Source organism: Ovis aries, chromosome 7, assembly GCF_016772045.2.
Source record: "Ovis aries strain OAR_USU_Benz2616 breed Rambouillet chromosome 7, ARS-UI_Ramb_v3.0, whole genome shotgun sequence".
NCBI classification, from domain to species: domain Eukaryota; kingdom Metazoa; phylum Chordata; class Mammalia; order Artiodactyla; family Bovidae; genus Ovis; species Ovis aries.
The window spans coordinates 9,855,763-9,872,417 of NC_056060.1; the positions used below are offsets into that span (position 1 = coordinate 9,855,763).

Genomic DNA, 16,655 nt, shown 5'->3' on the forward strand with positions numbered 1-16,655 from the left:
TTTCCTGCAAAATATATGAAAAAACATTAATAAACTTCCTCTCCAGGCTGAGGAATTCCAATTCCTTTCAACTGTGTTTTATTCTCTAAGCTTCCCGTTAGCTTTTTACCCTCTGACTCTCACAGCTCTCTTGCTGAACTGCCGTACCTGTCTCTTCACAGCCTTCTCTGACCTCCATGCATCCCAGCGCTGTGCCGAGCTGACCATCTGACTCTAGTTTTGAGTGTCACTCACCTGAGGCTCCTCAGCCCTAAACAGTCAGAACAGGACTGTCTGCAAATGATCCTTAAAGGCACAGGACACAGGGACGGGAAGGAACCTGGGGACTAGAGGTTACAGAGAAACAGAGTAGGGGGGTAGGGGCTTCTTAAAAGCAAACTCGATTTCAGTTCCAACTCTACTGGCTGTGGGACTTCATGCAAATTCAGTAAAACCATTTATCTCACGATGAAATATTACTGAGAGCAATTTGGTAGCCATTGTAAAAAGTCAAAAACGGTGTCTGGCATACAGCGTGTCCTCAAGGAAGGTTGATTCCCTGCCTTGCCTTAATAACTAGAAAAACATGGCATCCCTGAAAATTACACAACCCAGAACAAGGCCCAGGTGGGCACCGAGGGGCTGAGAGAGGGCTATGAGGCAGAGAGGAGAAATTTCGAGGCATTCGTGACACAGAGTCTCCTGGGAGGGTGACTTTCTGATCCCTGGGACCTCAGATACAATCCTGGAAATAGAGGCTTAGGAAACTTTTTAACGCGAGATCTTCCATGCTGCCTCTTTTCCCTCCTCTCAGTGTTTATTTCTTCTAAACATTTCATCTCTGTACACTGCGTCTCCTCCAGCTTGTTTATTGACTTTCCTGGCTTCTTCCTTTGGTCAGATCCCGTGTGATTTCCCAACTGTGTTGCAGAGGATGTGTGTGTTGGTTTCTTCTCGTGTTTATACGTTTATCTCGTTTTGAATGCTTCCCTTGCTTTGGGGTCTCCAGGCACACGAGCAAAACAAACTGTGAGAAGAAGTGTGCAGCTGTGATTCTTCTTGGAGGAAATGGCAGGCGGGGAGGACCAGTAGTCACCAGTCAGGTGGCGCGTCGCCCAGCACCCCTGTGGGGCCTGGGCACGCAGGGAACCAGCGGGCCCGCCCTCGGGGAGTTCCCTTGTCTCCAGGCCAGGGTTGCCAAAGTCACAGCCCTGGCACGGGTAACACGGAATCATTTGCTACAAAAGTTAGTAACTCTCCAATACTCTTTCCTTCCAGGCCAGGAGCAGTTCTGAGAGCTAATTTAAGAGCAATTTATTTATTTACTGAGTACTTACTGTGTGTATTTATTAAGAGCATTATTGTATTTTTATGACAACCCATTGCATTAGTTTCCCCCTTACCCCATTGGTTAAAAAAAAAAAAAAGCATCCCTGTAAATTATTTATTCTAGTAAAGATTTGTGAATTTCAGGAAAAGCACCATGTTAAGACATGTATTTCCAGGTGGCTCAGTGGTGAAGGATCTGCCTGCCAAGCAGGAGATGCAGCTTTGATTCCTGTGTCGGGAGGACCTCCTGGAGAAGGGAATGGCACCCCACTCCAGTATTCTCGCCTGGGAAATCCCAGGGACAGAGGAGCCTGGCGGGCTACAGTCCATGGGGCCACAAAGATCTGGACACGACGGAGTGATGAAACAGCGGCGGCGGCAGCAGCATGCTAAGACATTCGGCAGTGAAAGGGCCTATGGGGGCCACAGAGATCTGAGGGGAACCGCAAGGTGCCGCGTGCGCCCTCCTGGCTCTGGCTGGCCGGGGAGCCATGTCTTTGCAGGGAAGGAGTACCTTTGGGCCTCGGTAATAGAACTCAGGCAGGTCCCACGGCAAAGGACCCATCTCCTCCTGGATGTGGAGTCTGCATATGCCCATCACTTGCATGCATTAAATCCAAAGCTTTTCACTCAAGCCCTGGCTTAAGAACCAGGAAAACCCAGAGGTCCTCTTGTGTAGCCCCCACAATGATGTTTTCATACCAAACCAGCGCTTTCCCTAGCAGAGCAGGGGCTCCTCTAATCAAATGTAAAGATAATTTATATAGAGCAAACTCACTGCTCTCATTAGTGGAACAAAAATGAGCAGCTCACATTTAAGGTCAAATGAATTCCCTTGCCGGGCGCGGAGGAGCACTACCTCTGACTGCGAGCCCCTCCAGTTCCCTTCTGCCTGCCCAGGACCCCGTCCTCCTCCTGTCTGCTGGGCTCCGCCTGGGCTCCCCGGCGGGTGAGCTTCCTGGGAGTGGGGTCTGATTCAGTGCCCCCGCACCACCCCGCTGCCATCAGCTGCCCTGGCCCCGGCCTCCAGTACCTGTCACGGTGCGGACGTGAATGAGCCCAGCATCAAGAACTACAACATCCTGGCGCAAGGGCAGTCTAAGCTTTCACTTGATTCATTTAATGTAAATAAAACTGCAGTCAGTCCTGTTCACCCCGGGTGGGGCGTGGGTGGCACATGTGTGTTTATGTTTATCCCCCCTGCTCTGCAAGACCCTGGTGTGAATAAGAGGCTGGTGGCTGCCTCGTGATGTGATTGACAGCACGCCAGCCCTTCTGCGTCCAGGCCCTCTGTTGAGACCTGGGTGGGGCTGGGGGGGAAGTTATGCTCCTTTAGGATATCAATTCTGAGATCATCTATACTTCTTCACTAATGGGATTAAAATGAAGATTATTATCAGAAAAATAATAAAGGATATTACACGAAATATCTTAAGCTCAACAATTGCTACCCTGAGTGAATTAGTTTGGGAATGAAACTGTCTCTTCAGGTTCCTGATGGTCACAGAGCCCTGACATCAGGCCCAGGGCAGCGTGAGCCCTGCTCTCCTCCGCTGCTTTGTGTCATCTGGTGGGTGGTGCCCACCGCAACAGGGCAAAGATGAAAGGCATGTGGCAGGTACATCCGTGTCAGTCAAACCCACGTGCTCCCGTGATCAGTAAGGGGTGAAGACAGAGTGAGCAGACTGGTCTCTCAGCGGCCTGAAAATGAACCAATCTACCGAAGTGAAAACTCTTCTGCGCTTGGACAAAAAATAGATTTTAAAGCTTAAGTGGTGATTGGGAAGGATAATTACTACTTGAATACATTTAGTGTTGGCTGGAATTTTCTTAAAAATTGTTGAGCTGGAAATAACTTGGTACTAAAGAATACAATAAGCCCCAAGCCACACCCTCAGTTAGTGCCATTTCCTAGACTCTATACCTGCCTCCCCCAGCACCGATCCGAGGGTGTCACGACTTCAGGGTAGCAAATGTCAGTTTCAGTTCAGTTCAGTACAGTCACTCAGTCGTGTCCGACTCTTTGCAACCTCTTTGCAACCTCATGAATCGCAGCACGCCAGGCCTCCCTGTCCATCACCAACTCCCGAAGTTCACTCAAACTCACGTCCATCGAGTCCGTGATGCCATCCAGCCATCTCATCCTCTGTCGTCCCCTTTTCCTCCTGCCCCCAATCCCTCCCAGCATCGGAGCCTTTTCCATTGAGTCAACTCTTCGCATGAGGTGGCCAAAGTACTGGAGTTTCAGCTTTAGCATCATTCCTTCCAAAGAACACCCAGGACTGATCTCCTTTAGGATGGACTGGTTGGATCTCCTTGCAGTCCAAGGGACCCTCAAGAGTCTCCTCCAACACCACAGTTCAAAAGCATCAGTTCTTCGGCACTCAGCTTACTTCACAGTCCAACTCTCACATCCATACACGACTACTGGAAAACCATAGCCTCGACTAGACGGACCTTTGTTGGCAAAGTAATGTCTCTGCTTTTTAATATGCCATCTAGGTTGGCCATAACTTTCCTTCCAAGGAGTAAGCATCTTTTAATTTCATAGCTGTAATCACCATCTGCAGTGATTTTGGAGCCCCCAAAAATAAAGTCTGACACTGTTTCCACTGTTTCCCCATCTATTTCCCATGAAGTGATGGGACCAGATGTCCTGGTCTTAGTTTTCTGAATGTTGAGCTTTAAGCCAACTTTTTCATTCTCCTCTTTCACTTTCATCAAGGAAATCTAAATTGATGTATTCAGGTTTTGTAAATAAAAAATCCTAAATTTGTGTTTCCAAAAGGATTCACAAAAGTCTTCTTTAAATAGTAGATTTTCTTATTTAGAATGTTTGTTTGTTTTTTACAGATGTTTGTATGTTCCAGGTACATTATGGTGACTTAGTAGGTAAGTAGGTAGTGAGCTCTGTGCTCTAAGGGCAGGTATTTTTGTTATAAAGCACTCTTAAATTACATGTAACATATAAACCATAAAGTGCATCAAGCATACAAGACCTCTCAGTGCATTTTTACATATGGATACACCCATGGAAAGACCGCTAGATCAAGATACAGAGAATTTTTTGATTCCTAGTAAGTTTCAGCGTTTCCCTCCCTAGTCAGTATCCTTCCCCCACAAGGAAAGCACTGAGCTGCCTTCCATCACCAGATCAGTTCTTTTCTCAAAGACTGAGCACAGCTTCAGGCTATGTTTAGCACTATTATTTCTTACCCTTGCATTAGAATTCAGTCAGTTGAGAGTCAATCAGCTGACATGTAATGAACATCTCCTCTGTGCCAGGCACGGTTCTGAATGCTAGGGGTGTAAGAGAAGTTAGGGATTATCTCCTCCAACCCATCATGTCACCAAGGGAAAAGTGAGGCACAGAAAAGGTCCATGGTCATCCTGCCACAAAAGAGCAAAGCTGGATGCTTTTTCTACTCTTTCTCTTCAAATAGCAGCATTTGCTAAATGCACGTGGGCTTGGGTCGACACTTTATTCCCCAGGAAGTTACCTGTGCCCATTCTCCTCTGCTGTCTGTAGTGGTGTCAAATGTATCCACTTCCAAATTGAACACTTCTTTTAAGAGGCAGAGCCTAATTCTTCTCCTCTGTGTATGGGTTGGACTTTGTGACTCGGTTTTAAGGAAGTGAAAAAAGGTGGAGGAGATGGTGCACGCTTTTGGAGACCAGGTTATAAAAGGTACTGCAGCTCCCTCTTTCTCTCTTTGGATTTCTGGCTCTGCTGGAAGCTTGCTACCATGTGTGAGAATATAACTCAGCCCATGGAGAGGCCCACAGAGCAGGGAACTGAGGCCTCCAGCCAAGAGCCTTGTGAGTGTCATCTTGGAAGTGGGTTCTCCAACTCCAGTCAAGCCTTCAGAGGACTGTTGCTCAGTTGCTCAGTCATGTCCAAGTCTTTGCGACCCCCACGGACTGCAGCACACCAGACTTCCCTGTCCTTCACCATCTCCTGGAACTTGCTCAGATTCCTGTCCATTGAGTCAGTGATCCCATCCAAACAGCTCATCCTTTGTCATCCCCTTCTCCTCCTGTCTTCAGTCTTTCCCAGCATCAAAGTAGCTTTTTGCATCAGGTGGCCAAAGTATTGGAGCTTCAGCATCATTCCTTCAAATGAATATCCTAAAGGGTTGATCTCCTTTAGGATTTATTGGTTTGATCTCCTTGCTGTCCAAGGGACTCTCAAGAGTCTTTTCCAGCACCACAGTTCAAAAGCATCAATTTATCGGCACTCAGCCTTCTATATGACCCAACTCTCACATCCATACATGACTACTGGAAGAAACATAGCTCTGACTATATAGACCTTTGTCAGCAAAGTGATGTCTCTGCTTTTTAATATGCTGTCTGTGTTGGTCACAGCTTTTCTTCCAAGGAGCAAGCGTCTTTTAATTTCATGGCTACCATCTGCAGTGATTTTGGAGCCCAAGAGAATAAAGTCTGTCATTTTTTTCACTTTTCCCCCATCTATTTGCCATGAAGAGATGGGATTGGATGCTATGATCTTAGTTTGCTGAATGCTGTTTTAAGCCAGCTTTTTCACTCTTCTCTTTCACCCTTATCAAGAGGCTCTTTAGTTCCTCTTTGCTTTCTGCCATTAGGGTGGTGTCATCTGCATATCTGAGGTTGTTGATATTCCTCCTGGAAATCTTGATTCCAGCTTGTGATTCATCCAGCCTGGCATTTTGCATGATGTACTCTGAATAGAAGTTAAATAAGCAGGGGGACAATATAGTCTTGGTGTACTCCTTTCCCAATTTTGAACTAGTCTGTTGTTCTATATCTGGTTCTAACTGTTGCTTCTTGACCTGCATACAGGTTTCTCAGGAGGCAGGTAAGGTGGTCTGTTATTCCCCTCTTCAAGAATTTTCCACAGATTGTTGTGATCCACTCAGAGGAATGTCGCCCCAGACAATTGCTTGAATACGATTCCATGAGAGACCCTGAGCCAGAACCACCCAGGTAAACCACTCCTAAACTTCTGACTCTCATACAATGTTTAATATAACAAATCTTCATTGTTTTAAGCTGTTAAATTTGGGGGTAATTTATTATACAGCAATAGAAAACTAATACATTCCCTTATTATCACTTTAGATTTACTCCTACCCTCTCTTGACCTTCCTCCAATTTTGTAGGATAAAATAGGATATTGTGTGTCTTTGGAGGCAATGATGGACACATTTTTTTTCAGCTCTGATATTTTTTGTTATATTTATTTAAAAGCTTTTTTCAGTTAAAATTCACATGATACAAAACAGGCCAACACAGTTTTGGAATTGTGGTTAAAAACTATACAACTTAAAATTAAACATTCGAACCGTTTAAAGTACAATTCAGAGGCATTAAGTGCATTCATGATGTTGTACAACCATCACTACTATCTGGTTCCAGAACCTTTTCATCTCCCAAATGGAAACCCCATACTCACAGCTGACACATTTCCAAAGATAAATTTAATTTTTTGTCCCCTACATCTGGAGTAATCAGGTAGTAAAAAGAAAATTGAATAAACAAAACCATAGGTAAACCAAATCAGAAAGAAATACCATTAATACTTCGAGTGACAACCTATGAATCTGTTTACATTCCCGTACAGAATAAGAAAACCCAATGACGTTCTATGTGGATAACATAAGATCTCAAGTAAAAGTTTTACCAAAAAATCGGTCTTTAAAATTCCTTTTGGGTCCATCGAGTGCAGAACATCCACACGGTACGCAGCAATCAAGGACCTAGGATTGGCAGCAGCTGTTGGGAGGACAGCAGGAGGAGAGAACAGCGATCACGTAGTGATGGCCTCCAATCTTAGAGCATCAACAGTACCTCCACCCCAGGGTTAGAAGGGTCCAGAAGGAACACTGGGCTCAGTTATGCATAATATCTGCCACAGGCTTGGGAGTGAGTTAGAAGCATTCTGGCCAGCTGCATGCCAGCCCAGGCGTGGGGTGCAGGCTGGTAACAGGTGTCATTAGTTCTAGCACCGTTTCTTTCCATTCATTGTATTTTACCACAAACTAGTGGTCACCAGAGGATACTGCTGCTGAACTGAAGGACAGCTGTGCCATGACCTATATTGTATTATTTGGTGGTTTTAGCTTCCAGTGTCCTCTGCAGACGAGAACAGAGGATTATTGGCAGGAGAGTCCCTGCAGCAGGCGTGTTTCTTGCCCTTCTCCCTCTGGAAGACACCACAACTTCACTACGGTGTCCTGGACTGCCCAGATATGTGCACTGTGCTCCTGCCCCAGGAGGGCAGCCTGAGAACAGAAAAGGGACGGTTGGAAGACATTTATATTCAGCCCAGGACTCAGCTCATTAAACTAGCATCTTCCCTGATGTGAGACTTCCTCATTTATTCATTCACTCACTTATTTTTTAGAAAGGTGTATTGAGTGCCTTCCACACAGCAGGCATTGATCCAGGCACTGGAGATAAGCATTGAATGAAACAGTCGAGTTAATGAAAAAAAAAAAAAGGGTATGTAGATTTTGGCCACATTTTCCTGAGTTTGACACTCTTTGAAGTTCATCTGGATTGGTTCATGTTAGTAGAGCTGGAAGATCAAACTGTGTATCCTCTTCCCCCAACCTCAGTACAAAAATAGAGAAACATGGGTATGCCTTCTTCTGTGTTATCAAGGTCTAGTATCCCACAGGCTGGCTATTTCCTTTTTCAAACTGCCTACTACTTGCATCATCTCAGGACAATATCATCCTTTCCCAAGGTTTCTCCTCACTTCTAGGCAAGAGCAGTGCAACTAAATATATTTTGACACTAAGCCACAATCATTAGAATAAACTCCATGCAACTAGAAAAAAAATCTCCAAGCACATGACAGAGACCCGAGTACTGCCATGATCGTGCCCACAGAGCTAGACTCGCTGTCTCTCTAGGTAGCGCTCTAGCTTCAGGGTCAGGGGCAGAAGGGAGGCAGGCTGCAGCAGTGTATCAGAGACCAGCGGCGCTCGTAGTGGAGGAGCAAAGCAGCCTTCCCAGGCGCAGGATGCCTGAATCAGAAGAAAGGGCAGAAAAAGAACCACAAAGGGCGTGGGGGTGGTGGCAGTCCAGACAAGATGAGCAACAGTTGGGAAAAACTGGGGGATAAAAACACATTTCTTAACCGTAAAGCCCCAAACTAAGGAGTAGGCCTATTGCCAAACTCATGTTAATAATGAAACGAGCCTTATGCTCCATGACAGGATGAGTGATGAGGTGAGTGATGAGATGCGTGAGCAAGGGGTGAACCAAGGCGGGTTATTCACAGGGGATGCCTGAACAGGATCTCTCACAGGCAGGGAGAACCCGTGGCCAGCAGAACCATTAACGACTGTCTAACCCTTTCATTTGTTACAAGAAACGTGAGTCACTCCAGTAAAACCCGGCTATTGCAGAGGGAAATCTAACATCTGACTTGTGAGGCAAAAAGAACCAGCTGCTCCAGCCTCCAAGACTCAGTAACTTCCTCTTTTAAATCAAATTCCCAGCAATCCCTCAGCTCAGGAAAGGGAGGGTGAACCCAGTCACCCTCCCCTCTGGACACATACGCCAGCCAACAGCATCAGTGTTCAAGCACCTCAATTGCACTAAGGGTTGAAATTAGACAACTCGGGGTGGTTTAGGAGCAAGAGCAGGGCCGGGGGAACCCAGGCTGGGAGAACAAAGGAGACAAGAATCGTACGAGGAAAGGCCTGGAGTCCAGCTTGCAAATGGAGAAGCTTTCAGGCTGCCCTCCAGGCTGCTGGAAATCCTACATCCAAGGGCCCCAGGCCCCAGTGGCCTTGGGATCACAGCGCGGGTCTTGTGCCGGGAAGTACACAGGCACGGAGTGTTTCTGGTAGAACTGCAGACGGGAAAGGAGCTTCTTGACGATGTGGGGATATTCTCTTGACAGGTCATGCCTTTCCTCGGGGTCCTGGTCAATGTCAAAGAGCCAGAGGGTCTTGGCTGGTGGGTCCGATGAGGGTATCACAGAAACATTATGCTGAGATGGTGGGGGAAACCAGTGACCACAGCCTGGCAAAGAAATACAACAGTTTATTGGAGGAGAAGCATTGTAGGTAGGATCTATCTTCAAGGAAGAAGATAAGGCTGAGCTGGGCTGTGGGTTTGGACACATTAAAAAAAACGTGGCCCTTGATGTTATGTCTGGATTTGTCTCAGACTCTGACTTCTGGGGCTTTAACTAAACATGTCCCACTGCTTCACAGTGAGGCTGGGGCTTCCAGGAAAGAGCATGTGTGTGCGTGCGTGTGTGGGCACATGTGCAAATGTGTGTGTGTGCATATGTGTGTGTATCTGTGTGTGTGTGCATGCGTGTGTGTGTGTCTGTGTGTGTGTAGCGGGGTTATTTTTAGTTGTCACAGTGAACTTGGGGGCAGTGTTGGGGTGGGTACAACTGTCATTTAGTAGTCATGGGCCAGGGATGCTAAAATGTCTTACAACATACGGGACAGTCACAAACAATGAAGGACTGTCTTGCTGCAAACATCAAAAAGGGCCTCATTATAAACACTGCTTAATTGCATCACAGTCTTAACCATCAAACCACATACCATAAAAATATTTAAAAGATGTCACCTCTAAAGAATGTGCTCAGTGGAAGCAACCCCTTTTCCCTACTATACCCTTGGTTGAAGATGTCCCTTTCAGAGACTGTCTTTGCCAGCTAGACGTATCGCGCTTGCCGGCCGTGTGTGTCTGAAATCCTTATTTTCCACGAAGTCCTAGAGCTGTGTTTCTTTCCCTCCCCCTCCCCCCACCTCTACATGCATTCACGCTAGGTTGCGTCAGTCGTGTCTGACTTTGTGATCCCATGTAGCCCGCCAGGCTCCTCTGTCCGTGGGATTCTCCAGGCAAGAATACTGGAGTGGGTTGCCATGCCCTCCTCCAGGGGATCTTCCCACCCCAGGGACTGAACCCATGCCTCTTACATCTTCCGCATTGGCAGGCGGGTTCTTTACCACTAGCGCCACCTGGGAAGCCTCCCCCTGCCCCACCACCACCTCAACAGTTAGTTCCTAATTTTTAAAAATGTAGGACGAGCTCGCTTCGGCAGCACATATACTAAAATTGGAACGATACAGAGAAGATTAGCATGGCCCCTGCGCAAGGATGACACGCAAATTCGTGAAGCGTTCCATATTTTTAAAATACTTAGGAATATATCTACCTAAAGAAACTAAAGACCTATATATAGAAAACTATAAAACACTGCTGAAAGAAATCAAAGAGGACACTAATAGATGGAGAAATATACCATGTTCATGGATTGGAAGAATCAATATAGTGAAAATGAGTATACTACCCAAAAGCAATTTACAAATTCAATGCAATCCCTATCAAGCTACCAGCCACATTTTCACAGAACTAGAACAAATAATTTCAAGATTTGTATGGAAATACAAAAACCTCGAATAGCCAAAGCAATCTTGAGAAAGAAGAATGGAACTGGAGGAATCAACTTGCCTGACTTCAGGCTCTACTACAAAGCCACAGTCATCAAGACAGTATGGTACTGGCACAAAGACAGACATATAGATCAATGGAACAAACTAGAAAGCCCAGAGATAAATCCACACACATATGGACACCTTATCTTTGACAAAGGAGGCAAGAATATACAATGGAGTAAAGACAATCTCTTTAACAAGTGGTGCTGGGAAAACTGGTCAACCACTTGTAAAAGAATGAAACTAGATCACTTCCTAACACCGCACACAAAAATAAACTCAAAATGGATTAAAGATCTAAATGTAAGATCAGAAACTATAAAACTCCTAGAGGAGAACATAGGCAAAACACTCTCAGACATAAATCACAGCAGGATCCTCTATGATCCACCTCCCAGAATTCTGGAAATAAAAGCAAAATAAACAAATGGGATCTAATTAAAATTAAAAGCTTCTGCACAACAAAGGAAAATATAAGCAAGGTGAAAAGACAGCCTTCTGAATGGGAGAAAATAATAGCAAATGAAGCAACTGACAAACAACTAATCTCAAAAATATACAAGCAACTTCTGCAGCTCAATTCCAGAAAATAAACGACCCAATCAAAAAATGGGCCAAAGAACTAAATAGACATTTCTCCAAAGAAGACATACGGATGGCTAACAAACACATGAAAAGATGCTCAACATCACTCATTATTAGAGAAATGCAAATCAAAACCACAATGAGGTACCACTTCACACCAGTCAGAATGGCTGCGATCCAAAAATCTGCAAGCAATAAATGCTGGAGAGGGTGTGAAGAAAGGGAACCCTCCTACACTGTTGGTGGGAATGCAAACTAGTACAGCCACTATGGAGAACAGTGGAGATTCCTTAAAAATTGCAAATAGAACTACCTTATGACCCAGCAATCCCACTTCTGGGCATACACCGAGGAAACCAGAATTGAAAGAGACACATGTACCCCAATGTTCATCGCAGCACTGTTTATAATAGCCAGGACATGGAAACAACCTAGATGTCCATCAGCAGATGAATGGATAAGAAAGCTGTGGTACATATACACAATGGAGTATTACTCAGCAGTTAAAAAGAATTCATTTGAATCAGTTCTGATGAGATGGATGAAACTGGAGCCGATTATACAGAGTGAAGTAAGCCAGAAAGAAAAACACCAATACAGTATACTAACACATATATATGGAATTTAGGAAGATAGCAATGACGACCCTGTATGCAAGACAGGGAAAGAGACACAGATGTGTATAACGGACTTTTGGACTCAGAGGGAGAGGGAGAGGGTGGGATGATTTGGGAGAATGACATTCTAACATGTATACTATCATGTGAATTGAATCGCCAGTCTATGTCTGACGCAGGATGCAGCATGCTTGGGGCTGGTGCATGGGGATGACCCAGAAAGATGTTATGGGAGGGAGGTGGGAGGGGGTTCATGTTTGGGAATGCATGTAAGAATTAAAGATTTTAAAATTTAAAAATAAAAACTAAAATTAAAAAAAAAAAAAAATGTAGGACGAGATTACACCCCTCCCTCTCATTCAGCAGTGCAGAGATGGTGTTCTGCGAAAGGCAGCTATTCTTTGGGAAATCTCCCAGCTGTTCTGGTGGGAGATGCTAAGCCTTCTACCTGGGTATCCAGTGAGCAGTTTCCAGTTCTGGTGTCTAATGGCAGCATGGATAGATGTGTTGAAGGCTGAATATTCCAGAAGGGAAGAATCATCCTTGGCCAGAGCCATGCTGTTCCCAGGACCTGGGGAGAGGGTTTGGAAGAATTAGATCACTGTTATTGGAATGCGTCATTATAAATCAACATTTTATATCCCTCCTGCAGAACAGTAGCTTTTATTCAACACTGGAGCGTAAATGTGTATCCTGCCACAGGACTGAATCTTCTATTAAATATAAACAGAGAGCTCAAGTTACATGGAACATCAGTCATAGACCACCACAAGTATAAAGGGAATCCCAAAGAGATTAGAACACTAATTCAACCTTAAAAGCACTGTGTTCTGCCGATGCACAGATGGCCACTTGCAGACCTGTGTACTGTGGCAGCAGGCAGGGTTGGTTTTTTTTTTTTGGTGCCTTTAGTTTTTGCTATTGCATGATTGAGTTAGATGAATCTGCGTACACTTGTATACCTGTGTAGATAATATAACACATTATAAAATGTACTTCTTAATGGAGTCTGTCTCAAGTTATTCAAGCATGCCATGATAAATCATACATTTATTTTTTTAACCCCACTTACAAAATCTAAGAGTAAGTGAGCAATGCTCAGTTAACTATTCAGATAAGATCATTCTGGTATATATATGTATATATATATATATATATATATGGTATATATTCTGGTATATATTTATTATTGGTTGATGGCATGTGGTCATGGGATTCTCCAGGCAAGGATCCTCCCGACCCAGGGATGGAACCCATGTCTCCTGTGTCTCCTGCATTATCAGGCGGGTTCTCTATCACCGAGCCACCTATACTGCACCCATTGATATCGTGTCTGTGAAGTCGCTCAGTCGTGTCCGACTCTCTGTGACCCCATGGACTGTAGCCTACCAGGCTCCTCTGTCCATGGGATTTTCCAGGCAAGAGTACTGGAGTGGATTGCCATTTCCTTCCCCAGGGGATCTTCCCAAACCAGGGATCAAACCTGGATCTCCCACATTGTAGACAGACGCTTTACCATCTGAGCCACCAGGGAAGTCCATTGATATCGTGGGTTACGTTAATTTATACTCTTGGAGTTTTATATTAATTGATCATCAGGCTGTGGTGGGGGAGGGGGATACTTGATAGTACCTGCTCCCTCTTTCCTCTTGAGTTTGGAACCAACTGACGGGTAAGAGGCCAGACGGATGGAGCTAAACATATGGCCTTTGTTACTGATAAAGCTGGTTGAAAAGGACGTAGCTTCAAATCTGTGGCAGGGAGGCCGTGCTAATAACTGACCCTTGTGTATTGACATCTACCTCGGGGACAGGCTGGCTCCAAAATTAGACAGATGAAAGGGTCCAAACTGAGCATGCCTAGTTCCTTCTTTGCTCAATTTGGACCCTTTTGTCTGTCTAATTTTGGAGCCAGCCTGTCCCCGGGATAGATGTCAATACACAAGGGTCAGTTATTAGCACGGCCTTAACTGCCTCCTGCTCCTGCTTGTGGGGAGGAGCAAATAAGGTGCAGCGGGAGAGACCTGAGTTCTGCTCCAGTTGAAGACCCTGGTGAATCCCCAAAAGTAAGGTATGGCGGTTCCCCTCTCTTACCTGTGCGTGTTTAAACATCTCACCTTAGCACTTAACTGTGTAATTATTAGTCTGCTTTAAATCCACATTTATCTGTTACTTTTCAAATATGGTCACAGCAATTACCTGGGGGGCACCTCCAAAGTTTGCCAGACTCCCCATCCGATGCCTAAGAGTTGCAGTGGGTGATGTGTCTGTAAAGGTGCCCTCGCCACCATCTGCGCAGCATCACCTCTGAGTGATAAAGGACTGTGAGCGTGCCCCCCACCCTGCCTGCGCGGGACTTCTGTGCTGTACGCAGTTTAAAGCGGGAAGTGCTGTCACTGGTGGAAAAGGCAGAGAGTCCCATCCTTCTGTCAGAACTGCGGCAATGACACTGGAGAGGCGTGCTGCAGACGGAGCTGAGAAACGTCGGTGGTCCCAGACCTTCAGTCTTAACAGTCAGCGCCAACAGACCATCAGCACCAAAGAGGAACTCGTTTGGACCTCTTGCTTCTCTGTTTGCTCGCGGCTATGCTGGCTCCAATACAAATGGATGCTTCAAGCGATCGAGGTGTGTGAGGATGTCTACTTGACTGTAAATTCCATGGACACAGAAGCCTGGCGGGCTATGGTCCAGGGGTCGCAATGAGTTGGACACGACTGAACACACACACACACACACACACACACACACACACACACCCCATAGGAAGTACATTCTTAATACACAGACTGTGGTAGAACTGTGAGCCCTCATAATCTACTGCTCACAAGTCTGTATATAAAAACCACATTTTGATAGCAAAGAATGTTAAATAAAAGGAATACGCTTTGTGGACATAAACAAAGGAAGGAAATGTAGCTATCTCAGCTATACTTACATTTACTTCTAAAACAAACAGGAACATAAAATACCTAAACAATAAATAAGTCTAAGACTAAATGACGAAAGATGCTGTTATCTCCTGAAGTTTTATTCATTGGGAGAAATTAAACAAAAAGCAAAGGACAAAGAATAATATAATGAACACCCTGTAAGCTGTCACTCAGAATGAATAAATATTAACATTTTGTCATATCTGCTTTTTTCTTTCAATTAGGGAAGTGGGACAACGAAGATGAAGTGTCAGACCCCTTTTCTCCATCTTCAATCCCCGTCTCTTCACCCAAGACCCCAGTGGCTGCTGCTATCACGACCTCAGTGCATCTTTTAGCCATTTAAAGATACAGTCACAGATACATGTGTCAAGGAATGATGCATGGTAGTTCTATACTTTAGAAATGTACATGTATGTGTTATGCTATATCTATTCTGCAACCTGACGTTTTTATCCACTACTGTTTTTTAGAGCTCAGACATTATGTATATATGTATATGCATGTTTATTCCTTTTAATTAGTTCCTATTTCACTACATAAAACAGCACCTTTTATTTATGCATTCCCCTTTAATAAGAATTTAGGTTATTTTACTTATTTATTTATTTTTGCTATTAGCATTGACCCTTCACCATATGGGCTTGAAATGCATGGGTCCACTTATACCCACATTTTTTTCAAGCATAAATACTACAATACTACAGGATCTGAGGTTGCTTAAAAACATATCCACCATGTTATGTCCCTCTGGCAGTGTAGGAGGCTTTCAATTTGTCCATATATTTGTCAGCACTTATTACTGCCTGTCTTTTGTTACAGCCTATTGGGTATAATGTTCTATCTCATTATGGTTTGAAGGCAATGGTACCCCACTCCAGGACTCTTGCCTGGAAAATCCCATGGACAGAGGAGCCTGGTAGGCTGCAGTCCATGGGGTGGCTAAGAGTTGGACACAACTGAGCGACTTCACTTTCACTTTTCACTTTCATGCATTGGAGAAGGAAATGGCAACCCACTCCAGTGTTCTTGCCTGGAGAATCCCAGGGACGGGGGAGCCTGGTGGGCTGCCGTCTATGGGGTCGCACAGAGTCGGACACGACTGAAGCGACTTAGCAGCAGTAGCAGTAGATGACTAATAAAGTTGAGCATCTTTTCATTTGTTTGTTGGCCCCTTGTATATCCTCTTTTCTGGGGAAAAGTATATTCAGATCCTTTCATTACTTAGTTGTAAGAGTTCTTTATATATTCCAGATACAAGTCCCTCATCAGGTCCAAATATTTTCTCCCATTCTATGGACTATCTTTTTCATTTTCTTGATGGTGTTTTTTGAGGCACAAAAGGTTTAAATTTTAATGAATCCCAATTTATCTAATTTCTACTGTACTGCTTATGCTTTGGTGTCATATCTAGGAAATCACTGCTTCATCCAAGGTCATGAAGATTTACATCTATATTCTCTTTTAAGAGTTTATAGTTTAGTACTTCTGTTTAGATCTTGGATTCACTTTGAATTATATTTATATGTGGTGAGAGGTAGGGGTTCAAGTTCATTCTTTTGCATGCGGATATCCGTTTTGTCAGCACCACTTGTTCAAGAGTCTATTACTTCCTTAATTAATGCTTTTGACATTCTTGTTGAAAATCAGTTGACTGTAAATGTAAGAGTTTATTTCCAGACTCTCAGTTCTATTCCACTTATTTATATGTCTACATTCTTAAGTCGGTATCTTGATTATTGTAATTATTTGCAGTA

General features: G+C 44.5%; 1 protein-coding gene and 1 non-coding gene across 2 annotated transcripts in view; one reads left to right on the forward strand and one right to left on the reverse strand.

Moving 5' to 3' along the window:
* Positions 1 to 6,751: 6,751 nt before the first annotated feature.
* The window catches only part of ARSB (arylsulfatase B), a 168,717-nt gene continuing 158,813 nt past the window's right edge, over positions 6,752 to 16,655 (reverse strand). The window contains exons 7-8 of the mRNA XM_015096796.4: positions 12,417 to 12,539; positions 6,752 to 9,330 (exon numbers count right to left, since the gene is read on the reverse strand). Coding sequence (XP_014952282.2) covers positions 9,065 to 9,330; positions 12,417 to 12,539 — 389 coding nt within the window. The 3' untranslated portion in view covers positions 6,752 to 9,064. The remainder of the gene's footprint in view (positions 9,331 to 12,416; positions 12,540 to 16,655) is intronic.
* LOC121820095 (U6 spliceosomal RNA) lies at positions 10,357 to 10,463 on the forward strand. The gene has a single exon (XR_006060558.1). It is a non-coding gene; the product is annotated as a U6 spliceosomal RNA (small nuclear RNA).